The following is a 27,774-nucleotide window of genomic DNA, read 5'->3' as shown; positions in this document are numbered from 1 at the left end:
TACAAGTGGAACTAGGACAAATTCCAGGCTTCTCAAATATCTGGAGAAAGTGAGGCAGAATACTTTTCTCCAGCAGTCCAGTCTTATCTCTACCACCCAAAAATACTAATAAATTTTTTTAGTATATTTGTAAAAAAAAAAGGGGGGGTCATTTTATAGCTCCCCTGATACAAAATTCTCAGAGTCAATCTGGCACATTAGACAAAAATCTATTTTTAATTGTATAAAATTATACAGATAAAATACATAGAAAGTACTAAACAAACAAGTAAAATCTTTAGCACTGAAAGTGGACAGATTGGGGAACAATTTTTCTCAAGTTCTTTGGGATCTTGCTGGTTGGCATTAGAGAAAAATAGTAAATCGAGGAAGTGCAAAGACAAGTTCTTCCCTTAATTCACACCACTTAACACTTCTCAGAGAAAGGAGCATAAGAAAAATGAGGATTTATAATTTATGAATTATAAATATCAATAAAAATTGAATAGACACACCTATTGTTTAATGTAAGAGCCTCTGCTCCAACCCTACATGTATGTCATGGAATACAGAGAAAGGGCTTGGAGAATTGGAGGAAGCCCTTTTCAAGCACAGATACATTTGTTGCTGGATTGCTTACTTTTAATCTTATATGTACTGGTTACTAAAATGATTTGAAAGAAAGAAAGATGACTTTCAACTTGACCCTGTTTGATCCAAAAGAAAATTGTGGCCTGTTTCCTAACTTATTTCTGAAAGCAAAGTGTATAATTGTTAAATGGAAAGTCTAATTTTAGAAACATTAAACTTCCCAAGCTCAATTTAAAGAGCACTGAACTACAATATTGTATAAAGGAAACTATACAGAAACACAGGGAAAACATATCTTAGACCTACAAAAAATTCTCCCAAAGGTGAATGCTTTACCTGTACTCTAGATCATTTCTCTCCTATTCCACCCAGGAGAGAGGTAGGAGAAGAGAACAATATTAAAAATACAAATAGCTCATCGTTGATTATTTTTCCCTTCCTGCAAGTCTCCCAGGGTTCCAATTAGGAAGTGCCATAATGCCCAAGTCTCATCTAATTTAACTGATCAATGTGGAGAAAGACAAGAGAAAACAAATATGAATCTAAGGTATGTACATCTAAGGCAGTAGATGGCAACAAATTTGTGGCAGTGAGAGGAATGTGGCCCTCACCAAATAGGACAGATAACTTTTCAAAAGAGCAAAATGATGGGAGGAGAGAGGAGAGGAAAATATCTTTTACTTTCCCTGCAGACAGGAGAGTCTAAATACAGGGCTTAACTAAGCTAGGGGAACAGGGGAGCAGGAATGAAAAGGAAATATTAAAAGATAAGCAACTTCAACCCTGACCCCATCTGTAGTGTAGAGTATATCCTGAAATCTGGACTATGGTATGGTATCTATGCCCCAGACGCAATTTTAAGTGACAAAGCCTTGTGAAGTGTGTTTATAATCCCCTTCTTGTTCCTGGACACTTTCTTAGGAATGACCTAAAAAATAAACCAGATCTTCACTTCCTACCTAGTACTGATTAGAGTCAGAGGGGGAAGTAAGGTAGTGGTGAGGAGGGGTGGTGTAAGTTAGGAAATAACATTACTAGAGGAACAACTCGTACCAAGTAGGCCCAGCTCAAGGTAAACCAAAGTAGAAGGTTTTGTATTTATAACCTGTTTGAGTCTAAGAGAAAGCAGGAATTAGGATTAGGGGAAGAACATAATCCTTACTCAAGCTTCCTGTTATTTTAAAAGATAGGAGACATGAACATGTAATCATCTTGTGCTGCTGAAATGGCTATACAGAGTTACTGGGAATGTAAAAGCCAAAAAAGCTCCAAAGACAGCCTGCTCTTCTCGTAAAGTGGAATGGAGATGTTTCAAAGGAAACTACATCCAAAAACTAGAAGAATAGGGATCTTTTAGCAAAAAAAGAATCCAGGTGTAGAATTTATACATATATACCTATATTTTAAAGTATAAAATTGAAAAAGTATGTACAGGAATCATACTAAGTCTTAAAGAGAACACATAAAGTGAGGCCTGGAGAGGATGGGAAACACATGAGTGGATGCCTAACAGTTGGAAGAATGCATATTGCCCAGCTGTCCAGCAGCCAGCATGAGAATATCTTTCTTCTCTTTGTGGAAGCGTAGCTCCTTGCCTGCCAGCCGGGCTTCATCCAGCTCCCGTTCAGTGGAGGCCAGCTCTCTAGACAGTGCCCCTGGCACACTCTGCTCCCGGCTCACCCAGTCCAGTGCCATTTGGTGGCGAATATCATCATCCAGGGCCCGGTGTGAATAGTGAGCCAACACTTCCTAGAGGAGGAGAGGAATGTGAAGGTCACTGACAAGGTAAAGGTTCATACCATGTTGACCCAGCTGGAATTAGGAGCTCTTAGCCTTAGAGTCCTAACTGAAGCCAGCACTTTAAGTAAGTCCTCTAGGGAGATTCTTTTTAGTTTTTAAGACTTTATTTATTTTCAGAGAGGAAGGAAGGGAGAAAAACACCAATATATGGTTGCCTCTCAAATGCCCCCTACCAGGGACCTTGCCTGCAACCCAGGCTTGTGCCCTAACTGGGAATTGAACCAGCGACCCTTTGCTTCACAGGTCAGCACTTAATCCACTGAGCCATACCAGCCAGGAGTCTACAAAGATTCTTAAGGAAAACTTGCTGGTGGGGAAAGCAAGGCAGGCAAAAGAATCACAGGTATGATTTAAATAGGAAAGATAGTAGGAGTGAGGAGGGCACTTTAAGTAAGGCTTTCAATACTCACAAGCTGGTGTCCATTAGCCTGATTATTTCCAACACAACAGCTATATCAAAATAGTCCCTCTGCCAGACTCCCCTCACCCATAGGATCTCTTACCTGCCGAGAGCACTGTCTTTCCCTCATGGCCTTAAGGCTGCCATTCCAGTGCAACAGTTGAAAAACTGTCATTAGCTCCTGGGGGAAAAAAATATAAAGTACCAGGGCAGTGATTTTGTTTTGGGAGGTTACATCAAAATTACATGGGTATCCTTTTCCAACATGTGTTTGTGGAAGAATCTCTTACACCAACTCTGATATACCCTTGGGAATAGGAAGGTATATATTGAAAAAATATATTTAACCTCTTGCATTCACTTCCTTTCCAGATGAGTACCAATGTGTTAAGGATTAGTAGGAGGCACTTACACACACAGGCTGACCCATGTTATTAGAGCCAGGGAAATAAATGGGACAGTACCTGGAATTCCAACATTGACTTGCCCTTGTTGGATTCCAACATGAATCGGAAGGCACCAATCCCTGTATTTGGGTTGTCAGCTTCCTCCCTATTGCCCTGGTAACAAGAATAGATAAAGATTTTCAATCAGAATTATCACCTCAGGCAGCACTGTCCAGTAGAAATGTAATTAGTATACAGCATATTAATTTCAATAACATTATTTAACTTAATATATGCAAAATATTCCAACTGTTAATGGTATAAATTATTAACGAAATATTTTTCTTTTTCTTGTACTAAGTTCTCAAAATCTGGTGTCCCATGCTTATAGCACACCTCAATTTACAGTAGCTGCGTTTCAAGTGCTCAATAACTGTATGTGGCTCGTGGCTATTCTGCTGGTCAACATAGACCTAGACAACTCCAAAGTTATCACTCATTTTAACTCAGGTGACAGAGAAAGATGAATCTGATTTTCCCTGTTTTTACAAGGGAGAACATTGAGATATAGAGAAGAGTCCTGAATTAGCCAAAATAACAAGAGTGAGTTCAGCATGTGGGATTGGACTAGACTAGAGGACAATGGGCAAATGCACCTTAAAGGGAGACAGAAAGAACCATAAGCATGGCAAATTCTGGGTAGCAGTTTGGCATCCTGAACATTTGCCCCATGTGTATTCTATTGGTGATATGAGCCTGCAGGGCTAGAATTAAGATACATTGTCTGACCTGCAAGCATACTGTGTACAAAAAAACAATACAATATAGAAGTTAAGAGTGTGGATTTAATAGTCTTGTGGCCTTGGTGAAGTCATTCAACGTTCTTTTCCTCAGTTTCCTCATCTGTAAAATGGAAATAATCATAGATCTACCTTATAGGACTGTTTTGAGAATTAAATAAGTTAAATTGTTTTTAATTTAAAAAGTAATAAATATAGTTTAAAACTCTGATATAAAATGTGGGTACATAATTTTACTGGACCTAATGCTCAATTACACAATCTAAATCCACACTGGTATTGGTTGTTGTTTGGTGCTATTTGGTGGTAATTTAATATTATTGAGGATAATTCCAGGTCCTGGTGCTGGCTGGGCCTTCAAAATAAGGGTATTGGTGGTAACTGATAAGGGTATTGGGTTTATTGGTGATCCTTTTGTCAAACTGACCTAGGAAATAGTGGCAGGAAACTACTGGAAACACAGGGACCTTAATCTCTCCTCCTGCTTCCTAAGAAGTTGCCTGCTTTTTCTGGCCAGTTCCACACCACACAGTCCCACCTCACAAGATAAGAACTTTGATTCTGCTCTCTTTGAGAAAGGGAGCTGGGTAGAGTTCAGGAGCCAATCAAGTTGTACCCAAATGTAGTTAATTGTGGGGTACTTTATCATGGGGTTTTACTGTATATGTATCCACCTAAATTAATGCCATTTAGTAAAATCACCATAAGTGCTAGGAAATTATTATTTATTTTCATTGTAGTAGAATTATTTTCATTGTGACTTCTTGTTGATTCTACTCAAGATCAACCTATATTGTTTTGTGGCTCACGAGAAACAACCATGCCTCCTGTGGTGGTAAAGCAAAGATCACAAAATTTGGATTTATGAGTGAAAAGCTAAAGGGCAGAAGGAAAAAAGGTAATCTTCACTATTAGGATTTACAGCTCTGAGGTAAGCAATCATTTTCACTTTTGCCTATAATTGTTCAATATGATACCTTTTTCAGTACCTTTAAAATTTCCATGATATGACACCTAACAATAATGATCATATCTGTACAGCTAACTAGGATATACAGAGGAGGCTGTTGGCAGAGCAGCCTGCCAGGAGAGGCTGTGGGGCACAGGACTCCATCTGTTCCAGGCCTTGCTCAGTCCCCTAATAGCTGAAGGGATCAATATCAGGGCACATCTGTAACCTATTGAGTATACCAGAGTGGCATGACCCACCAGTTGGGAAGTTCTAACTCATATGACACTTATACTCTTAACATGGTTACAAATGAACTCCATTTATTCAGTAAATATTTAATCACAAATTACCTGATTAGGGGTAGGAACATTGGAATGTAATTGGAAAGGAATTAGAGTTAATTTAATTCAACCTACTTATTTTACAAATGAGGAAACCCAGACCCACCGAGGCTAAGTCATGTGTCAAAAGACAGTATAGTATAATCTACCGTCAGGTTCAGGAATTTTAAAGGGAAAAAAAAAAGGCTGAAAACAAAGAATGTAGTCATCACTCTCCTCCCCTGGCCAAGACCAAATGGAAATTGTTATTCTGAAGAATGGAGATTCTCTTGGGATATTAATGAGAAATCCATTAAGTTCTCAATTTGAGGGGTTAATCAAAGAGGAATAGTGTCGAGAATAATCATTGTTTACATATCTTTACTTTCACTTTGTAGTAGACCTTGCTGGTGGTCTAACCAACACCTATTTCCTTCTTCCCTACTATAGAACCTTAATCTTGTTCTGGTCTCTACTTACCTCCTATGTGCCTCAGGGAAGAATGCGTAAATCCTAATCCCTCTAGTTTGTAATTTCTGTTTTGTTCTTGTATTTGGTTTTAAGGTGGGAATTCTGACCTTTGGGAGGTAGAAAGGAGGTGTGTGTTGGAGGGCTTCTGGGAAAACATTTTTTACTATTAAAGAGACACTAAAAAAGATGGTCTCTTTCTGTCTCTGAATGGGCTTGTGTCTGCATGTGTGGAATCTGTAGCCATCTTAAACCCTAAGGGGAGTCAGCCCAAGGGCAAAGCCAACGTTTTGGCATCTCTTTGCCACACCGGTAGAAGAGTTGTCTTGGGCTGCACATTAAATACATTGTGATGCATAATCACACACACACAAAAAATCTCATAATGTTTTAAGTAAATTTACAATTTTGTGTTGGGCTGTGTTCTCAGCCATCCTGGGCTGCACATGGCCTGTGGGTCGCAGGTTGGACACCCCTGAAAAGGATGGCTGAGTGGAAGATGGAAAACAATTTGGGCTAGATGATATTCTTGATCCACAGAATCAACCAGCCCTGAAATCTGCCCTACTTCTGGACTTCCAGTCATGTTAGATAATCAATTTTCTTCTTTTACTTATTCCTTTAAGTCAATTTGAAGTGATACTTTCTATTAGTTGCATCTAAAGGCATATAAATAGATAACATGTGCTAAGTACTTGAATATATTCTTTTATCCAGTAATCCCATGTGATAGTTATATGAGGAAACAGATTAAGTAATTTGCTCAAAGTCATATAGCTAGTGGAATCATAATTTCAAAACAAGAATCAGAGCACATGCTCATAATCACTGCTTTCTATAATCCAAACTAATGTTTTGCTTTATAATACATTAGATAACAAGAGTGACAAATGTACTTTCTTAATTTTAATTGGTTTTGATTAATATAAAAATGTTTTTATTCTTTGCAGATACTGCCAAATGGGGCAAAGACTAATGAGAGAAAAGCAGATGGATCCTAGGTAACAGAGGGAAGCCAACTTATGATTTTAAGTGTTCAACCCTAAAAAAAAGAACAGATAATTAAAGCATTTTGTTCTATTTTTTAGTTTTTATTTATTGATTTGAGAGAGAGAAATACCTGATTTGGTTTTCCACTTGTTTAAGCATTCATTGATTGACTGTTGTCTGTGTCCTGACTAGGGATTGAATCCACAACATTGCCATAACAGGAGGATGCTCTAACCAAAAGAGCTACCCAGCCAGGGCCCTGAAGCAGTTTAGTATATGTAATTACATCTTAACTGCAAAGAGAATAGAAACAGAAAATTGATCTGACTTTATCACCCTGTCAATGAGTTTGTGGGAGGGAGGAAGAGAGCACTGTTAACTTCTAAAATGTACCCTAAGCTAGAAAAGTCTCTAAGTTGGCTTGGGTTCCAGTCTTGGCTCTACAACTTACTAGCTCTATCACTTTAGGCAAAACTTCATTTCTTTGTTTCTAGTTTGTTTCCTCATCTGTAAAACAGGGGTATAATAGTCTTTATACCTCATAGGATTGTCATTAAGATCAAATAAGATATAGTACATATAAATACCTAGACTAATAAATAATTAGGATTAGCTGTGGTTATTCTCATCATCATTATCATTTGAAAGAACAAATGTTCTTTTTAAAGAGAGTAAATAAATTATCCTCCCCATTCCTAGAAAGGAAAAAAGCCAAGACACTGTATTATCAAGTATTCTTTATTAGTAGGATACAGTAATGGATGCAGGAGACAAGTAACAATAAAAACAGTTTATATATATATATATATATATATATATATAAACAGTGAAGGAAGAAGGGACTAAGGTCTAAAGCCAAAATTGGAAAACACAATTCAAGCTTAATTTTGGTTTTGAAATATCTCTAAAATTCCACAAATTTTTAATGAAAGATTTTTAGATACCAAAGAGATACAAGGGTTTCTAAATACCAAAGAAACAAAATAGCAACAAAAATATAAACACACATATAGAATTAGAGACTGAGACTTATGGAGTCTGTAATACAAAAGATTGACAGGAAAAAACGGAAGAGATGTAAACAGGCAATAAGAGTTCATGCCCTGTTTCCCAGTAATATACAAGACTTCCCAGCCAGCCAAGTTGTCCCATCTCCCACTCTCCTTCCTTCCAACTCCAAGTAACTTACATTGAAAGATGCCAGAGCCTCAGAGACACTCTTCTCAATGAACTCATCAGTGATTCTTCGGGAAGGATGTTCATTAAACACAGAGTTCATTAGTGCAATCTTTGCAGCACTCCTCCGGGCCTCAGCTTTTGTGGGGCAAAACTAGGTAGGGTAGAGAGAGAGAAAATGTATGTATGTATGTCTGAGAGACGGAAGGAACAATGGAGGAAAACGCTTGGGATAGAAGACACAGGCACTCTAGATAAATCAGCTTGTTCAACACTTCCTGCAAAGTTTTTATTGTAAAATGGTGGAGGTATTTGGAAACATAATTTTGATTCAACATTCTGAAGTCATTAAAGAACTGGAGATGGCTCTACGTCATACCAAATTGAACGTGGAATGAAAAAGGCTGCTGAAGCCAGCATATAATCACTGGATATGAAAAATAGCCCTGTTTAAACTGTCAACAGAATTAATTATTCAAAAACCAGCCTGTTAGAAATCTTATCTTGTTATCATCATTTGATGATAAAATCTCAGGCAAGATTTTTTTTTTCATCCTTCTAGATAACTTAAGATTAGAACACAGCTGTCTCTGGACTGCTTCTGCAGAGGAGACCTCCAGTCTCTATCAGAAGCATGCCTCTGGGATTCTTGACCTTCACTTTTATCTGTGAGCAGGCAGTTCCCCCAAGGAGCTATCCCTGAACACAGTCTAAGGTCTGAAAAAGGAATTTGTAGTCTTCTTTTTCCCCAGTGGAAGCAAGGAGAAGAGGGGTGGCTAAGGGAAGGAAAGCTGCTGACCTGAGGAAAACAAGAAAAAATTTAAAAATTCATGTTTTTACATTGTGTCTAACATAGGTATCATAGAACAGTCTGATTTCCAGAAGTTTTATTTATTTATTTATTTATCTTCAAGATTTTATTTATTTTTAGAGAGGAGGGAAGGGAGGGACTAAGAGAAGGAGAGAAACATCAATGTGTCATTGCCTTTCACGTGGCCCCCACTGGGGACCTGGTCCAGCAACCCAGGCATGTGCCCTGACTGGGAATCAAACCAATGACCCTTTGGTTCACAGCACATGCTCAACCCACTGAGCTACACCAGGCAGGGCTAAAAGTTTTAAATCATTCAACTTCAGACCCTTAGGCACCATAGCATTCCTTTATAAATTCATCTTCACTAGCTGCTTCAAAGGCCTCTGTGCCCTTGTCATTTATGAATACGATTAGAAGAAAGGAAGAAAGTGATCTTACAATTTTAAAAAGCAGACCATGATACGTTTTCTACTTAACCATCCTTAACTATTAATGGCTTAATTTCTAATTCCTAATTTCCTTTAGCTGACAGGTCTCTCTGAGAGTATATGGAGCTTCATACATTAGCCCTAAGTCTTCTTGCTTCTTCAATTTCTCTATTTCTACTCCTTATTTGCTAACCTGCTGCCCCTTTTACTGCGTAGTGCCTTTTCTGGGAAGTTATCTATAAAGAAAAGCAATAGAAGAAATATCAGCTGCCAAAGTGGATATAAAACAGATAAGCTAAAAGGGGCCATAATAGATAATTCTGCTCTTTCAAAAAATAAGAGAAATCAAATTACTATAATGGTTGAGCTTTGGTCATCACCATAAAATAATCAAATCCTTATTCAGCAGTTTAATGAGGTGGGAGAAGGGAAGGGAAGATCTTATTCTATAGAGGAGAAAGCATAAACATTAATCATCCTGGGCACATATTTATTTCTTTGAAATAGCTGGGGGTTCTGAGGGGTAACATTTAGTCATCTGATTTTAATTTTTTTTTTATTCTCACCCAAGGACATGTGTAAAGGGGAAGGGAGGGAGAGAAGAGAGAAACATTGATGTGAGCCCTGACCAGTACCTACAACCCAGGCATGTGCCCTGACGAGGAATCAAACCCATGACTTGTCAGTTACAGGACAACATTCCAACTGACCAAGCCACACTGGCCAGGGCAGTCATCTGATTTTAAATGAAGCTTCCTGAGGACTGTTTCTGCTTGAGACAGGAACTGAATTGCAATGGCACTCATTCGTGCAACAGATTTATTAAGTGACTACTCTGTGCTAGGTAGTGAGTTTGGTGGTAGAGATTTAAAACTGAACAAGGAAGAAGACAGACACCACCTCTGCCTCCATGGAGTGTCATCCACTAGGAGACATAAACAATAATGATATGTTGTGATAAGTGATATGATAGAAGTTCAAGGTGTTATGGAGGCACATAGCAGGGATGTGTGTGCTTTGTCTAAGTGTTGAACAAACCATATGGGAAACAGAACAAAAATATCTATTCCCTTTTCTAAATTGCTACACAGACTCTAAATTAACGTTTCAGAGGGCTACCCTCCTGTCTGCAATGTAAAGAGTCCATCTTTGATGATTATGTTCACACTAGTCAAATTTTTCATTACCCTATAATAGCAACCATACTTTTCATCATCATATGCTACAAGTCTTTCATATAATTGTAGAAAACTAGTCCTAGAAAGACTTTAGAGATAATCTAACTTATATTCTTCATATTATATATGGGGAAACTGAGGCCCAGAGAAGTTACTTGACTTGCCCTGCTGGCAGTCAAGGACGTGAAAAGTTGAATCTCCTAACTCTTAGATAAGAGGAACAGAAGGAATGAATGGCATGTACAAAGGCTCTGTGGCAGCAGGGAATATGGTGAATAAAGGGACTAGTGTGTCTAGTATTTCCATCATAGTTCCACCCTTTTGGCGCCTTTACTAAGGCTTTCCTTAGTAAATGCCAATGAAAACATACTTCAAGCAAAGAATGCTATTCTATGTTCTCAAAAAGAGGTGGCAGGAAGTTAAAAAAGCCAGATGGGAACATGGTTAGGTGCTAGTAGTCTGATATAATAAGTAAGGGCATTTTTTTTCATTTCTTTTTTATTTTATTTTTTTTGAGTAAAGGCATTTTTATCACTGTTCAAATTCAAAGTGGGTTTGCATATTTGTAGGCTTAAAAGCACACTATTGAGGTTCTTTTGTGATCAAATGAACCTCAGATGCTTATAGGAATGATTTATCCAGAATTATTTCAGTCCCTCACTATTTCAAACAGAAATTTAATGGCGAAAGTAATGGTGAAAGCCATTATTAGTATGTAAGCAATTATCTTCACTACTGCTACTTCACAATTCTTACCTGGAAACTCCCAAAGCAACTTCCCCCAGGCAGGGTGACATAGCAGACATAGGGAGGGGTGTTGGAGGGAACCATTTCATAAACCACCAGAGCCCCATTCTTCAAGTCAGCCCCACGAGACTGCTTCATCTGCCAGAATTCCTGAAGTGCCTCCACCACATTCACTACAAAAAGAGAAGCAATTAAGTGCAGCAATGAGAACAACTCCAAGTGGTGCTCTGCTTCAACAGAGTATCTGTAACCTGTACCTATGTTCAGAGTCTACCCTCTTTAAGCATTTTAAAATTAGTAAACTTAGAGTATGATTAAGTCATTTTACATAGGAAGACCAGAGTATGCCTTCCTCTCCTTATAGTTCACATTTTGATTAGTCCTAGGTACCAAAGGAGAGTAACTTAAATATTGAAGGCAGAGTTTCCAAGGTGAGCAGACCATTATCACTACCTGATGAAGTACAAGTAGATTATTTAACAATTGGTCAGCTGCCCTAGAATAAAAATAATCACTACAATAATAAGTGTTAGCATTTAATGAACACTTAGTGTATATATGTCACCCATTTCTTTAAGTTCTTTACCCATTTAATCACAAAAACCTTCTTAAGTGGGTTCTTTTATTCTCTCCATTTCACCAATGAGGGAAATGAGGCACAGAGAAGTTAAATAACTTGCCCAAGGATGTAATAGCTAGAAAGCAGCAGAGCAAAAATTCAAACCCAGGCAGTCTTGGTTGCAGTCAATGTTCTTAACCATTACATAATACTTCCATTCAAGGAAATATGGTTGTAGTAGCTATTCTCAAGCCTATGCTTCTGGCAAGCAAACCCAGGGTCCTGGAATATTATGTAATTATATATATATATAACGCTGTGAGAAAGAGAGAGATGGAGAGAGAAATGAATTTCTCTTTCAAGGCTTTCCCTAGATATAAATCTTTTTCGAAGAAACTGTCTATTGGGAGATCCTCCCCCACAGGTCTCTTGCAATCTCCTTTCAATCTTGCTGGGTATGTCAAGATTTCAGGGCTCTGACTCCTCTTTACTTAGGCCACTTCTCAGGATTATGTTTGCAGCAAGAAATCTTGACAGATGGATAACATCTTTCTATGGGATGAAGAATAAGCCTTCCATGTTGGACCTGGGAGGCAAGGGGGACTGATGTAAACAGACATGATGCTCATGCTACTTGCTGTGCTATGAGTAATAAACAAAGTTTTTTTTTTGTCTCTGACCCAGAATTTCTTGATTTCTGCCAGCACCCATGAAACACTAACTGGCTAACTTATTAGCTATAAATAGGGTAAAATAAAATTCCACACCAGAAACTGTATTCTAGAACAGTTGCCCTCATCCCCTAATACTTGGGCTCAATTATTTGAAAAATATGTATTGGGTACCTACTCTGTGCTAGATTCTGTGCTGGGATGCTAGGCTACAATACCGAGCAAAACTATATATGGTTCCTTTTCTTTATGTAGCTTCTAGTCTAAAGAGGGAGAGAGATATTAACCAAATAGTCTCAAACAAATGAAAAATAGCCAATGTGATAAGTGCTGTAGAGGAGGGGTAAGTGGTGAGGAATGTTATAGGAACAGCTGACCTAGTTAAGAAGCTACCCTCACAAGGAGATATTTAAGCTCAAATATGGTTATGAATTTACCAGGCAAAAAGGTAAAAGACTAATACTCTGAGCAGAAGGAATGAATGGCATGTACAAAGGCTCTGTGGCAGCAGGGAATATGGTGAATAAAGGGACTAGTGTGTCTAGAAAAGAGAGAGCAAGGGGAAGTATAATGCAAGATAAGATTGCAAAAGGAAGCACAGATCAGACCAGGTTGGATCTTCAGGCCATAAGAGAAAATTGGCTTTATCCTAAGAGCAATGGGAAGCCTTTGAAGGGTTTTACATGGAAGGAGGGATGAGATCAGTTTGCCTTTGGAAAGGATCACTTTGACTCTAGGGTTTAAACATTTCAAATGGCTTTAAAGCCTCATAATAATGAATTTATAACATTCTCCATTATCTTCCAACATGAGCACTCTCTACTCTCAATTACAACAAGGACTCATTCCTTCTTTTAACTGAATTTATTGGGGTGACATTGGCTAATAAAATTATATAGGTTTCGAAGGTACAATTCTTTCATATTTTGTTAATTCAGATCTGCCAAGGAGAAGACACCAAGATAGGCTAGACATGTAAAAGATTTATTGGGAGGATGAAGAAGGTAGAGTCTTTAGATCATGCTGAAGGTCTGACACCTGTGGAAGGAGCGAGGGAAGGAAGGAGGTTTGGATACGAGAGTGCAGCACAGTAATAAGAAGGTTTGGCCAAGGCAGTGAGAAGCCTTCAAGCCAATGGAGGCCCACATCTCACCAGATGTGCCTGAGTTAGTATACCTGCTATGCTCAGTTATTGGCTGGGAGCAACCTACAGGGTATGTAAACTCAGTGCAAATATGTGATAGGCCTAAAGGGAATGGCAGCTTAAGACTGTCAGTCAATTATTCTCCCTGCAGAAGGAGATATTAACAGCACATATTCATGGCTGCCAGACACACAAACAAAATCTGAGCATGTGTTAGGTGCATTGCTCCATTTTAGGCATTCGGGATGCAAATATAAATAACATACTACCTCCAGCAAGGGGTTAAAAATCTAGTGGCCAATAATAACTGTTACCTTCTCTACAACTGAAGTAAGCACTCCATGTACCAGCCAGAGTTCGAAAAGCTGTATAAGCTCTTTTCTAACACCCTATATTTTACTGATGTTTTAGAATGTTCATTTTTCTATTAAAAGACAGCATGAAAAAGAAAATCTCTTTCCCACCCCTAGTTTTGGCAGGGGATCTTTGAAGGTCACTGCTGCCAAGGAAGCTTAGCTACCTTTGTTCTTTCCATTGAGATCTTTTCAGGCCCAGTTCCCAATTTGAGATAATTTAACACAATGTGCTGACAGACAACTCTCTTTACATGCAAACAAAAGGGAAAATATTGAAACAAGGAAGGGGAGGAAAGCACGACAATGGGGAAAGTCCTATTAAAAGGCATATATCAGAACTTCTGGCCAAGAGGGAGGTATAGGTGGATACACTTTGCCTCCTTGTACAACCAAAAGAAGGACAACACCAAATTTAAAAACCAAAACCAATCAGAACTGTCAGAAAATCAAACTGTATGGAAGTCCAACAACCAAGGAGTTAAAGAAGAAATATTCATCCAGACTGGTAGGAAGGGCAGAGATGGGCAGCCAGGGCAGAGAGGACACCCAGCAAGGTGGCAGCTGGCAGACCCACATTAGTGTGCAGGTAAACCAGAAGGAACAACTGGGGAGTGAGACAGACCATGCTACCCAGGGTTCCAGCACAGGAAAAGAAAGCCTCAAAACCTCTGGCTGAAAAAAACCTGTGTGGGGTTGGGCAGTGGGAGAAACTGCCAGTCTTATAGGGCAGTTCTTTGGAGAGACCCACAGGGTCCTAGAACATACACAAACCCACCCATCTGGAAGCAGCACCAGAAGGGCCAAATTTGCTTGTGGTGGCAGGGAAAGTGACTGAAACACGAGAGCTGAGCAAGCGGCATTGTTCCCTCTCAGGCCCCTCCCCTACATATAGCACCACAAGTCAGCAAAGTGGGTTATCTGGTGAATACCTAAGGCTCTGCCCTTACAACGTAGCAGGTATGCCAAGATAAAGAAGTATGGCCTAAATGAAAGAAAAGATCAAAACTCTAGAAAAAGAACTAAGCGACGAATTATTAGCCAACCTATATCAGATACAGAGTTCAAAACACTGGTAATCAGGATGCTCACAGAAATCATTGAGTATGGTTGCAAAATAGTAGAAAAAGTGAAGGATATGCAAAGTGAAATAAAGAAAAATATACAGGGAATCAACAGTGAAACTAAGACTCAAATCAATGATTTGGAGCAGAAGGAAGAAATAAACATTCAACCAGAGCAGAATGAAGAAACAAGAACTCAGAAAAATGAGGAGAGACTGAGGAATCTCCAGGACAACTTTAAATGGTTCAACATCCGAATCATAGGGGTGCCAGAAGAAGAAGACGAAGACCAAGAAATTGAAAACTTATTTGAAAACATAATGAAGGAAAACTCCCCCAATCTGGCAAAGGATGTAGACTTCCAGGAAGTCCAGGAAGCTCAAAGACTCCCAAAGAAGTTGGACCCAAGGGGGAACACACCAAGGCACATCATAATTACATTACCCAAGATTAAAGAGAAGGAGAGGATCTTAAAAGCAGCAAGAGAAAAGGAGAGAGTTACCCACAAAGGAGTCCCATTAGACTATCAGCTGATTTCTCAAACCTTGCAGGCAAGAAGGGGCTGGAAAGAAGTGTTCCAAGTCATGAAAGGCAAGGACCGACATCCAAGATTACTCTATCCAGCAAAGCTATCATTTAGAATAGAAGGGCAGATAAAGTGCTTCCCAGATAAGGTCAAGTTAAAGGAGTTCATCATCACCCAGCCGTTATTATATGAAGTGTTAAAGGGATTTATCTAAGAAAAAGAAGATCAAAACTGTGAACAGTAAAATGACAACAAACTCACAGCTATTAACAATGAAACAAACAAACAAACAAACAAACCCCCAAAACTAAGCAAACAATTAGAATGGGAACAGTATCACAGAAATGGAGATCACACAGAGGGTTACCAGCAGAGGATATCAGCAGAGGAGTGGTAGGGGGAGAGAGGGAGAAAAGGTACAAGGAATAAGTAGCATAAATGGTAGGTAGAAAACAGACAAGGGGAGGTTAAGAATAGTATAGGAAATACAGAAGCTCAAGAACTTATATGTACCACCCATGGATATGAACTAAAGGGAGGGGAATGTGGGTGGGAGGGGGTATGCAGGGTGGAGGGAAATAAAGGGGGGGATTTGGGACAACTATAATAGCATAATCAATAAAATATATATTTAAAAAAAGGAATGGGAGGGCAGATAAAGTGCTTCCCAGTTCAGGTCAAGTTAAAGGAGTTCATCATCACCAAGCCCTTATTATATGAAATGTTAAAGGGATTTATCTAAGAAAAAGAAGAAGATAAAAACTATGAACAGTAAAATGACAATAAACTCACAACTATTAACAACTGAACCTAAAAAAACACAAAAACAAACTAAGCAAACAACTAGAACAGGAACAGAATCACAAAAATGGAGATCACAGGGAGGGTTATCAATAGGGAGTGGGTGGGGGAGAATAGGAGGAAAGGTACAGGAAATAAGAAGCATAGTTGATTGGTACAAAATAGACAGGGGGAGGTTAAGATTAGTATAGGAAATGGAGAAGTCAAAGAATTTATATGTACGACCTGTGGACATGAACTGGGGGGTGGTGGTAATGCGGGTGGAAGGGGTGGTGCAGAGCAGTGGGGAATATTGGGAGAAAAAATTGGGACAACTGTAATAGCATAATCAATAAAATATACTTAAAAATAAAAGCATATATCCTCCCTGGCTTCTGTGGCTGAGTGGATTGAGTGCTGGCCTGTGAACCAAAGGGTCAGTGGTTCAATTCCCAGTCAAGGCACATGCCTGGTTTGTGGGCCAGGTCCCTGGTGAGGGGGCACATGAGAGGCTACTACACATTGATGTTTCTCTCCTTCTTTTCCTCCCTTCCCCCCTCTCTAAAAATAAAAAAATAAAATCTTTTTTTTTTTAAGAAAAAGCATATATCCATTTTATATCCAGGTAAATCCCTCCTGGAACAGAATACAGGAGTATTTTTTAATGATTACTCAAAGCCACAGGAAATAGGGAGCCTAATTTCAGAAATTTGAATATGAAAATGGAAAATTGGGCAAGTGTTCAGGAAAAAAAGCAATTAATTGTTATCTGCAATTGAAAATGTTCATAGACTCCTTTCTTTTTAGAGCTGACAGGTACTTTAGAGATCGATTAGTCCAACTCAGGCTAAGGAAGGGTAAGTGACTTCTTGGGGTCACACAGCTGTGGCAAACTTGGAGGTATGAAGGTAGATAATCTCAACACCATTGGTTTTTAATTTGGTAATCTTAATATTGGGGCTAAGGTTAAGTCCATGGTTAAGCTTCATGGGGGTTCAAAAGCCCCCTAAAACTATAGGAAAATTATATGTGTGTGCACATATGAGGATTTATGTTGTGTGGGGGGTGGTGCCCATAGTTGTTTTTTGTTTGTTTGTTTGTTTTTTAAGATTTTCAGGGAGGAACCATGGGTTTCCATAAGGATGGTTAAAACACAGTGAGATGGGAGGGTGGCAATGACTGAGACATGCACAGCTGACAGCTATAATTGCTTTTTGAAAGTCACTGATGGATGCTGGGGTAAAAGGGAGAAGAAAGACCAAGATAGCAAAGAATATTTAACTACTTATGCTATGATGTTGAATAGACACAAAAAAAGGGAGGAATTTTGGTTTTGTCCTTAGGAAATAAAATATTAAATGAATGTCTAGGTGAAATGAGAGGTACAAATTACAGTAAAAATTTTATATAATAAAGATAAATACAATTTTGTGGTGGGGGAGCATGGATATAGATAATGAAATTGAGAGGTGAGTGAGAAGGTTCTCCCTGATCAAGGATGGTGAGAACAGGCTGGCCTGATTTAATTCACATTACAATGAAGATAGCAAAGCTGGTGGACAATATTTCATCTGATATTTCCTATTTCAGTTTGTAGAAGATGAGGTCCCTGAATAGCCCACAATACATAGGCTCTTTGGAAAGGAGGGATTACAAAGTGACAGTGACTTTGGGAGAGGACTGTAGTAGGCTGAATAATGTCCCCTGCCAAGATTCACATGTCCTATTCCTTGGAGCCTCTGAATGACCTTATGTAGCAAAGACTTTGTAGATGTGATTAAGTTAATGATCTTAAAATGAGGATATCCTCACCTTAGGGGACAGGCTCTAAATATACTCACTAATATCTTTAGGGAGTAATATCTGATGAAACATCCAAGAGGAAAAGGCAGTATGATCACGGAGGCAGGGGTTGGTGTGAGGCAGTGACATGCCAAGGAATGCTAGCAGCCACCAGAAGCTGGCAGAGGCAAGGAAACAGATTATCCTCTAGCACATCTGGAGGGAGTACATACCTGTGACACCTTGATTTTGGCCCACTGATAATGATTTCGGACTTCTGGCCTCCCAAATTTTGAGGGAATAATTTCTGTTATTTTAAGGCATCAAATCAGGGATCATTTGTTAGAACAACCACAGGAAACTCATACAGAGTCTAACCCAACATTCCAAAAATTAGACATACTCAGACCAATCAATTTAACTTCATAGTAACTTACAGGTAAAGAAGCTGTCTGGATTCTGAGGAGAAGGAATGACTAAACAAAATACTATACAAGATTCACTTGTTAAACTTTGTAGAAAACTGGGCAGGCTTTCCAATAATGTAACCACCATATTATGATATAAAGGGAGAGCAAAAATAGGTTTGAAGAGAGCAATGCAGAAGTTACCTAACAAGGAAAATCATTCAGGCAATCATGCCAGTTTAGAGATTTTCAGCTGTCAAATATTAGAAGAAGGAAACTACATGGATACCATGTGGGAAAAAGGGACAAAGGAAATGGTAATGGTAAACTACCTATCATATGCAGTGTCCAAAGCATTTCCAAATGCATAACAATAGCAACCACTCATTGAGTACTATGTGTTGCACACTTTACATTCATTGTCTCATTTAATCGACACAAAACTATCAAGATAGGTAATATAATATCCATTTTACAAAAAGTGAACAAGCTAAAAAATTGGTCACAGTGGCTGAACCAGGATTTAGAACCAAGGTTTGCCTCCAAAGCCAACTCTCTATTCTACTGTCCTGCTTTATTTCATCATTAATCCTTCCATATGATCAGTAAAGTGGACTTTGAACTCTATGAAGATAGGGACTGAGTATCTGTCTTATTCATCACTGCATCTAGTGATCAACAAATATTCGTTAGATGAATCAAAGGAACATATAAGGTCTAGAGAGATTAAGCAATTTATCCAAGATCACACAGCCATTTAACATGGTCAGGTTCTCTGATTCCAAATCTTATTTGTTTGTACAAGGTACCCCTACAAACTGAAGATCCTACAAACCGGCACCAGAAACTAAGATCCTACAGCATACTGAGCTATGTGTGTATCTTGCATAGGGATTTGGGGATGGAGGGTTTACAGGAAAAATAGGTAAAATAACAGGAGAGTTTTTGTTTGTTTGTTTTGTACATATGCTAAGATCCTACATGAGTGAAAGCAAAGCTAAAGTCCATGACTGGAAAAGGTGAATTTGGAGCAGTTGGAAGATGAACAATGTGAATTGAAGATGATGCAGCAAAGCACTGTTAGATCAAGAAATGGACTGGGCAAAGACCAAAGTAAATTATATGCTGGGGAATACAGCTAGCTCTCAATACCATGCCATCAGTCACAAGGGTATGGAGGTACATGCCAATGGCAGCCTTGCCTATTAATCGAAGCAAAATAAATGATTCCATGTGGTGAAGGACCTCTGAGCCAAAATTGGCCGAGATTCTGCTTGCCTGAAGTTGGACTATCTGCCAAACTCTCCCAAAGTACTGGCTGGACACCCAGACTGGAAATGAGAGACCCAAAAATAATGAGGGCTGTGGTGGGAAGAAGGGAGGTTGGAAGAGAGAATTGCTGCAGAATCTGAAGTCTGACTTGTTGCTCTTTGTCAGTGCTATCCCCTTGTTGCCTCATCCTTTCTAAGGAAATGAAAAAGGTTTTACAGGATACTCAGTTTAGCCAAGTCAGAGGCTCTCCAGGTAACATAGGCAAGAAAAAGGATACACTCCTCTACAGTTTTAATAAGTACTTATAAGTTTCCAAGAGGAAGAATTCAGATTTAGAGTGACTGATCTTGGCTACTTCTATGCTGGGAGGCAGACATTCCTTTGGTGTCATCTTAAAGAGACTGAAGCAGCAGGACAATAGCTGTTGGCAGTTCCATCACATAGCCCTGTGAAATGTATTAAGTAAACTAGAGAAAAACTATATCCCTCATGATGAATTTCAGAGTTATATGCATTTGTATTCCCAGCACCTAGAAGAGTGCGTGCCCCACGGTAGGAATTCAAAATGTTGAAGAACAAAGAGAAACTGATAGTAAGTATATTATTAGGCATATATATATATAACAAAATGGATCTAAAAATCTGTTTTCATAGGAATCTGTGGGTTTACACTGTCAGGATTTAAGAGTGGGAGAAAATGAGACATTCTTCCCAAGGAAATATGAACCAATAAATTCATGATATGATAATACTTATCATTTTTAAGTACTTATTATGTGTTAGGTGCAATGTCTCATTTAATCCACATCATAACCCTTAAGGAAACTGAAGCTCAGTGAGGTTAAGTCACTTCTCCAAAGACATAGCTGGCAAGTGACAGAGATTTAATCTGGGATTCAATCCAGACTTGTGTGACTCCAAACCCTGTGTGTGGCTCTTTTCACTACACTTTATTAGGGAGAAAAACAACATCATTACTGTCCATAGAGAAAGTCCTGCAACCTCTCTCTGCATTATTATTAAACTAGAAAGTTAAAGATTTCAGACCTGACTAACCAGAGAGAAGTGATTTCTCAGAAAGTCCAGACCTAAATTCTGTATCTCACACCCCTATATATATATATTTTCCTTGTTACACTGTAAATCTGGAGCTCAAACTCAGGCAATTATGTGCTGGTTATACAAAACCAACAAAGAAAAATCCTCACATCCCCCTTCTCAGAAGTCACAGAAATTAGGCATCTTTAAGATGAAGATCTCTAATGGAAATCGGGTTTCTGACTGGCTGATTTCCACAGAATGTATCATAGCATTAAAAGAGCCAAGGCCTGGGATTTATCCTCAGTTCCCGGGCAAAAGCCAGTAAAACAGCCATACAGGACAGAGTTGAGAGTCTCCATACCAAAAAAGATACAAGTGAGGTACTAAGTCACAAGAAGCTGGTGTTAACTCAATGGTATATGCCCAGATTTAAAAGTTCAGTTATTATAACTTGTGGAGGCACGATGGAACTCCCCAGCGAATCTGAAGTTGCACTGGAAATTTTAGAGTGACAATATGTAAGAAAAGAATTGAGAAGTCAACGGGATGGAGTAAATTTACAGGGGTGCCCAGAATTGCTGAGATCACAGAAGAAAGAGCATATAGATGAGAAACGTTTTGGATCTGAGATAAAGGATAGGATCCCACACAATGGGGACCTGTCTTCAAAGGCAGAGATGTTAAAGCATTAAGCTATAGGAGGAATTCCACTTCTGAAGGGGAAAAGGTTGGGAGGAAAAGAGGACTGACTGTATCTACAAAAAGGGGTTCCTAGAGAATATAGTAGTAACTCAATAAAGGCGAGGGGTGAGAAGCTAAAATGTGTGTATGAGTGTGTGCGTGTGCAAATAGCCCAGAAGGAAACTCCCCAAAAGGAAATGTATGTGAGGGCTCTGCGCCAAGAAAAGCGATCCAGATGACTGTGGGAGCTAGATTCCCGTACAGAGGGTGTCCCGCAGGAGGTCAGACCCGCAGACTCACCTCGGCCATAGCCCTGCGTGTGCTTGGCGAAGCTCCTCACCACGGCCTCCACAGCCTCCCGCAGCACCGCTGGGCTGCCAGCGGAGCCGGGGGGCAGTGGCAGCCCGGGGGCCCCGGACAGGAGCAGGGTCGGCGGGGGCGGTGGGGCTGGCGGGGAGCCCACTGAGGGTGTGGCGGGTGCAGCCGCGGCCCCAGTCACTCCGGGCCGCAGCGTTCGCAGAGTGCCCCTCCCGTTGGGGCTCACTCCAGGCTGCAGCCGCTGCGCTCGCATCGTCTCCATTTCTGACACCAGTGGAGTAGCGGCCGAGAGCTTGCCAGTCTGGCGAGCTAACGGTCCCAACCACCCGCGCCAGCTAGCGCCGAGGAACTGAAGGCGGTGCCGGAGCCCAACAGTCAGTCAAGCAGGGGCGGGGACAAGCCAGGTCTTATGCCAATCATCAGAGAGGGGGGCGGGAGTTGGCGGGCTTCAGCTCCACCATAGGCTAATTATTGAGAAGGGCGGAGGTTCTGAGCACCCAATTGCAAAGGGAAAAAGCGATCGCTCTGCAAAAGAGGAGCTGGCATGGACGCGTCTTCGGTAGTACTAAAAAGCCGGCCAGAGCCCAAGGGCGAGGCTTGTGGAGGGCGGGGGCTAGGGGTAGGGTCGGGTGGAGAGGAAGATTGGACAGGAAGCAAGACTGGGAAGAATTATGGACACAGTAAAAGGATACTTAGAGATTATTGGTCTGACTACTTCATTTTATAGATGTAGATGAAGAAACTGCTCAGCAAAGTGAGGTGACTTGTCCAAGATCACATGCAAGGGAAGAAGATGCTGACATTTAATAAGGAAATATTTACTATATGTCAGACACTATGCCACATACTTAGGTCATTGTCATATTTAATAATCACAATCACTAACTCAATTTTAGTATTTTACAAATAAGGAAACACACTCCGAGAAGCTAAATTGCACAGAATTAAATAGCTAGGAGATGGCAAGGGGGTGTCAAACATAGGTCTTCTGAGTCCCGATATTTTGATCTTTTCATTATATCATGTTGTTAGATAATTTTCTGATTTCACCTATTCTAAGTTGGAGGAGTAAGAAAGAGTAGAATGGGCTGCTCCCTTACCTCCTTTTAGGGTGAGGAAGAGTTAGAATATATGCAGAAAACCAGCAAACTGAGAGGTCCAGAGAGCGGATTAAGACAGATGCCCTTGTTCCTAGAATCTGTCAGACTGGGTTCCTCTGAGTACTCTTGCAGACACACACACTACACATTCTTTGTCAGTTGACCATCATGCCATTTTTACCTAAGTGAGGTTGTACTAATTCTCCTCCCACCCCCTGAAATCAAGGATGAGGAAATAGAAACCAGAAGAAAATGAATGAAATGCATCTGATGAGATGAAAGTTAGAACCTGGTGGAAAACAAGGTGAGTGGAAAACCTGTGGGTGGTTAAGACATAGGAAATTTGAAAAAGGGGCACAATCTATTGGGCTAAATATATCTACTGATGGTGGAGGGATTCTTAAGTTAAAGAATTTGAGGATAGACATAGGGAAGACTGGGGGAAGTGGAAGCATGTCAACTGTCTTAAAACCTTGAGGACACAGGACATTTGCCTTTTCTTCTACATCACAGTTGGTCAGTTGGACTCCTGGGAAGAAGGCGGGTGGAACCTCTAAGTATCCCCCAGAGAGCATCATAGCTATAATTAGCATCACCCTCCCTCCCCATTACTCATTCCCCACACCCCACATCCCTTGGTAGAAGAGACAAAACAGAGACTTCTGAACACATTTATTTGATATGTCAAGTGGAAAGAGGAGTGATTTAGGGTTATTCCCCACTTCTACCTGTGTGTTGTTGGCGGGGAGTCATAAACTGACCCATCCCTCCTGGGAAAATGAGACAACCTGTTGTATGGGTTGGAGCACAGGGTGGGAATAAAAAGCAGGAAACTGAGAAGTAAAGCTGAGAAGGAAGGGCAGCAGCAGAACTCAGGCTGGGCATTGCTGCAGAAAACCCCCAAGGAGAGTGAAGAAGATATCCTGAGCAATGGTTAGGACTGGAAGCAGGGTGTGAACAAGGAGTCAGACTTGGAAAAAGAAGGAAGACCTGAAGAATGAGGTGAAATATTCATGAAGAGGGTAGAGTGTGTGAAATCATGGCTGAGTTGTAGGGCATAATTGGAAAGCAAGGGATTGCTTCCATAGGAGGGCAAAGAGATTGGAGACTCCCCATAAGAAGGGGGCCCCTATTGCTTCTGAACAAAATGCAAGTGAGTTTGGGACCCATTTGGGGCCCTGGCATAAGTGGCCATATGTGTGCTGTGCCTGTGGGTGTGTACACAAGTAATTCTCATATGCATGTGAAGTGACCAGGGCATAAATGTATGTGTCTATAAGCCCAGTAAATAGAGTACTTACCCTTCCCTGCGAATAGAGTAACTGTGCCTGTAGACACGGTTGCCCACGTGTGCGTGCACTGTGCCCAGGAACACATGTAAAAGACCCCTATGTCCATGGTTATGTGTGTGAGCTGGTTCTCCTACCTGTCCCATCAAGGTCCTGATCCTCACCCTCCTGGCTCCTCTCACTCCTCTCAGCGCCCTGGCTCCCCTGGCCCGCCTAGACTCTGGAAGCCCCCTAGCAGGCGGATCTGTTCCGTCTGCATGGAGTGGCGCCTCACCAATTTGCGCTTGGTCCTGGGAGAACCTGGCGCCCCCGCCTGGGGAGGAGCGGGCAGCGAAGGCGCGCGACATCCAGGTAGGGGGCGAATGTCCGGGATAGGAGGGTGGGGGCTGACGTTGAGCGGAGGTAGGAAACCTGGCCGCGTTTGCGAGATGTGGTCCAGAAGCAACGTTCCCGAGCCTCTTCGCTCCAGCAGCCCTGGGCTCCGCCTTCTCCCACTCAGCGGAGACACAGCCCCAGGCAGACTTTCCTGGGACTGGCGTGGGGAAGGAGCCGAACCTGCCAGAGGGAGAGTCAGTGGGGAGGCGCTGTATCGGCGGCGCTCCAAAGACGGGCGGCAGCACTCCGGCGAGTCAGGACAAAGATTTCCAGGGGCATCGAGCTCTACCGGCTCCATGCGGCTCAGTTTTTGCTTCAGCCCTGAAGGAGGACCAGACTCCTGAGCTTCTGGCGCAGTGTTTCTGCGTGAGAGGGGACCCCCACCCGTCACTTCCTCCGGGCCCTCGGTGCTGTGACGTCTGGAAAGACGGGGTCGACAAGCCAGGGTCAGGCCGTTGAATTCGGAGGTCAGGCGCTCAGTCCCCAGCCTCCCTTCCGTGGGCGGGACCGGGGGAGGAGGAATCACTAGGCCCCACGGCTCGGAGTTGAGCCTTTTGAGTGGTTTTGGAGGGTGACGCGGTGGTTTGGGGAGCGGCTCAGAAGGGGAAGGGTCATCGGGGGACTTAGGAAGAGGGAATTCAAATACGTCTCGCTTCTCCTCTTCTTCCTGGGTGCGAGGGGATAACAAACCCTGTCCTCCTCCTGAAGTCTGCAGTTGGATTTCCGAAGGCGACGTGCAGACCCCAGGGCCAGGAGGAGAGGGAGTGGGGTCCTCCACCCCCGGGGAAGGTGGGGAATTGAGATACTGCCGGGTCTTCTTGGTGCCGGAGGGCGAGGTGTCGGTGGTGATGATGATGACCTCCGTGCCCTTGGCCTTACAGGCGTCCAGCAGCGTGGCAAGGGTCTCTCGGTCCCCACGGTCCAGGGCGTGGACTAGTGCCGAGGCGCCCGTGTGATCTCGAACTGAGGGGTCTGCGCCATGGGCCAGGAGCAGCGAGGCTACTGCGGCTCCCCCACCCCCAGCGCAGGCGTGCATGAGCGCTGTACGCCCTAGGCGGTCTGCGATGTTTGGGTCTGCGCCTTGCTCCAGAAGGTAGCGTACCATACGCGCCTTGTTCTGGGGGTCATCGTAGCGGGCCCGACAAGCCGCCATTAACGCAGTCTCCCCCTGGGCATCACCCTCATTAACGTAGGCGCCTCCCTCCAGAAGCAAACGGGCCAAGCGTAGTTTACCCTGACCCACGGCCCGAAGAAGAGCGTGGCCCTCGGTATGCAGCATAGCTGCGGCTGGGATAAGAGCACTGATGGAGCCGGGACTGGCACCTGCCGAGGAAGGCTAGGGGTGTGGGGGTGGTGGCTGGAAGAGGCCTCAGGGCTCACTGGCGAAACCAATTCCTGCGAGAAAGAGAGAGATCTTATCTATGGATTCAGGCAGGGAAGCTTAGGCACTGGTGGAAGGACCCGGTGTGGGGCGGAGGAGATCTCCACTGCTAGGCACACAGTCCTTCCTCTTAACTCTTGCCTTGAGCCGCGCCCTCCCCCCAGAGCGTGCCTGAGGAGGTGGGAAGGGTGCACCCGCATTAGAGGACGAGCACGTACTTGCACGCTCGGAGATACCCGCACCTCCACCCTCACCCCACGGCTTATCAGACCTTTCCAGCATCCCCCTTTTCTTATCTACACTTAGAATCCCCCTTTCTAGGATGCTGAATGCCACCCACCCACGCACATGCACTCATTCCACACATTCCCATTCCTAACCTCTTTTAGGTTGCCACAGCCCCATAAATTGAGGGGGGGGGGTGCAGCTTGCATTTGGGACCTAAAACGGGTGGGGGAAATTGGGGGTTTCTTTTGCCCCTGCTGTGTTCCCCATCACTTCTTGCTCTTTCGCCTCCCAGGCTGTGCGCCCAAATACCTGAATGTCTGCAGAATCTCCGCCTGGCCAGGACTGAGGCCAGGGCCACCTGGCAGCTGGGATGATGGAGCCGGGTTCCCGGGGGCCCACATGGCGTGGGGGGTGGTACCCGATTCCTTTGGTGTCAGTATCTGCGCCTGGGTACCAGTTCCTGGTCCCTCCTCCCGGTGCGCCCCGGGCACAGTGCCGGCTGGGGAGGAGAGAAGCTGGGGTGGGGTGCGGGTGGGGGGAGTTCGAAAGGCGGAGCTCTGCCTTTCTATTTATAACCTAGTTTCTTCGGGTGGGGGCGTCGGGCACCAAACCATTCCCCCACCCATGCAACATAAACCCTTGAAACCTAGAGGCTCCAGTGTTGATTGTCCTTACTTAGCTGACCTCCCCTCGGTCCCAGCAAATCTAAATGTTCCTTAGGAGATTTCTCCGCGACCCAGACTGAGACCAATTCTTCCTTGAGCTTCAGCAGATCTCCATTCTCGCCTGTCGTGTTTCTGCGCGCTTGTGCGCCAGACCTGACCTACCTACCACACACGGCACAGGACACACTGTGCAGAGGGGTGGAGAGAGGCGATTGGGATCCACAGCCGGAGCCATACTGTGCAGAATGCCAAGAGATCTGGCTGGTTTCTCATAGTTTAAATATCAGGGAGAGCTGGAGTCAAACACATCCTCTTTCCACACCCCGTCCCCCCACCCTCCCAAACAGAGCACACGGCATACATAAACTTGGCTCTCAGCTCCCTTGTACAGACCTCTTAAATAAGCATGAAGAGGGCGGATATTTTGGGTCATTTTGAGAAAGAGCCAGGGGGCATTCCTAGATGCCTCCTCCGCATACTCTTGGGGGTGGGGGGAGGGTAGAAACGGGGCAGAGGAGAGCAAACCTTGTAACACATCCTATCTCATTGCATCTCTTTACTCTGTCTTCCTTAGACTCGTTATTTTTTAAATTATGGTTTTATTATTTATTGATTGATTTTTAGATAGAGGAAGAGAAGTATCGATTTGTTGTTCCACTCATTGATTGATTCTTGTATGTGCCGGAACTGGGGACAAACTCTGCAACTTTAGCATATGGGGGTCGATGCTCTAACCAGCTGAGCTACCTGGCCAGGGCCTACACTCATTGTTTTTTCATCTTGCTTAAAGTGTCTGTCCAAATCGCTCCTTAAATTTCTTTTCCCTACCTGTCACAATCGGTTTCTCTAGTCCCTGCCTCTCCTTGCCACCTGCCCTGTCTTCATGGTTACCATAGCTTCCATTTGCATGTTTTAGGAATGAATTTGTGTCCAGCTGGAAGGTATCAGGGAAAATAGGGGATGAAGAAAATATCCCAAGGATTTGGAAAACTCACCTGAGATAATTCAGAAGCTGGAGGCCACCAGCCACAAAATACTAAAACTAATGTTCCTGGAGAAAGGGGAGAGAGAAAACATTTGCAGGGAAGCTACCCATTTTTACTAGCTAC

The 27,774-nt window shown here is 42.3% G+C and overlaps 3 protein-coding genes across 6 annotated transcripts in view; 1 reads left to right on the top strand and 2 right to left on the bottom strand.

Moving 5' to 3' along the window:
* Positions 1 to 192: 192 nt before the first annotated feature.
* Positions 193 to 21,978, bottom strand: LIX1L (limb and CNS expressed 1 like). Its single transcript, XM_045816881.1, has 6 exons — positions 21,610 to 21,978; positions 11,039 to 11,202; positions 7,876 to 8,016; positions 3,235 to 3,330; positions 2,874 to 2,951; positions 193 to 2,319 (listed from the first exon to the last, which is right to left on the bottom strand). The coding sequence occupies exons 1-6, from the start codon at positions 21,887 to 21,889 to the stop codon at positions 2,077 to 2,079; spliced, it is 1,002 nt and encodes a 333-aa protein (XP_045672837.1). The 5' UTR covers positions 21,890 to 21,978; the 3' UTR covers positions 193 to 2,076.
* Positions 11,069 to 26,471, bottom strand: ANKRD34A (ankyrin repeat domain 34A). The gene is made up of 3 exons (XM_045816880.1): positions 26,310 to 26,471; positions 24,154 to 25,786; positions 11,069 to 11,202 (listed from the first exon to the last, which is right to left on the bottom strand). The coding sequence occupies exon 2, from the start codon at positions 25,668 to 25,670 to the stop codon at positions 24,204 to 24,206; it is 1,467 nt and encodes a 488-aa protein (XP_045672836.1). The 5' UTR covers positions 25,671 to 25,786; positions 26,310 to 26,471; the 3' UTR covers positions 11,069 to 11,202; positions 24,154 to 24,203.
* POLR3GL (RNA polymerase III subunit GL) overlaps positions 24,284 to 27,774 on the top strand; it is a 17,934-nt gene continuing 14,443 nt past the window's right edge. Inside the window, exon 1 of one of the 4 annotated variants that reach the window (XM_045816886.1) lies at positions 24,284 to 24,367. The gene's annotated coding sequence lies outside the window, so the exon portion shown is untranslated. Of the gene's footprint in view, positions 24,368 to 24,719; positions 24,859 to 25,062; positions 25,181 to 25,346; positions 25,485 to 27,774 lie in introns of those variants that run through there. The other 3 variants (XM_045816884.1, XM_045816887.1, XM_045816885.1) reach the window with 3 other exon arrangements.

This window comes from Phyllostomus hastatus, unplaced genomic scaffold (assembly GCF_019186645.2).
Source record: "Phyllostomus hastatus isolate PE091 unplaced genomic scaffold, TTU_PhHast_1.1 phas_scaffold_216, whole genome shotgun sequence".
NCBI classification, from domain to species: Eukaryota; Metazoa; Chordata; class Mammalia; order Chiroptera; family Phyllostomidae; genus Phyllostomus; species Phyllostomus hastatus.
This window is presented reverse-complemented; position numbering and strand designations above follow the sequence as displayed.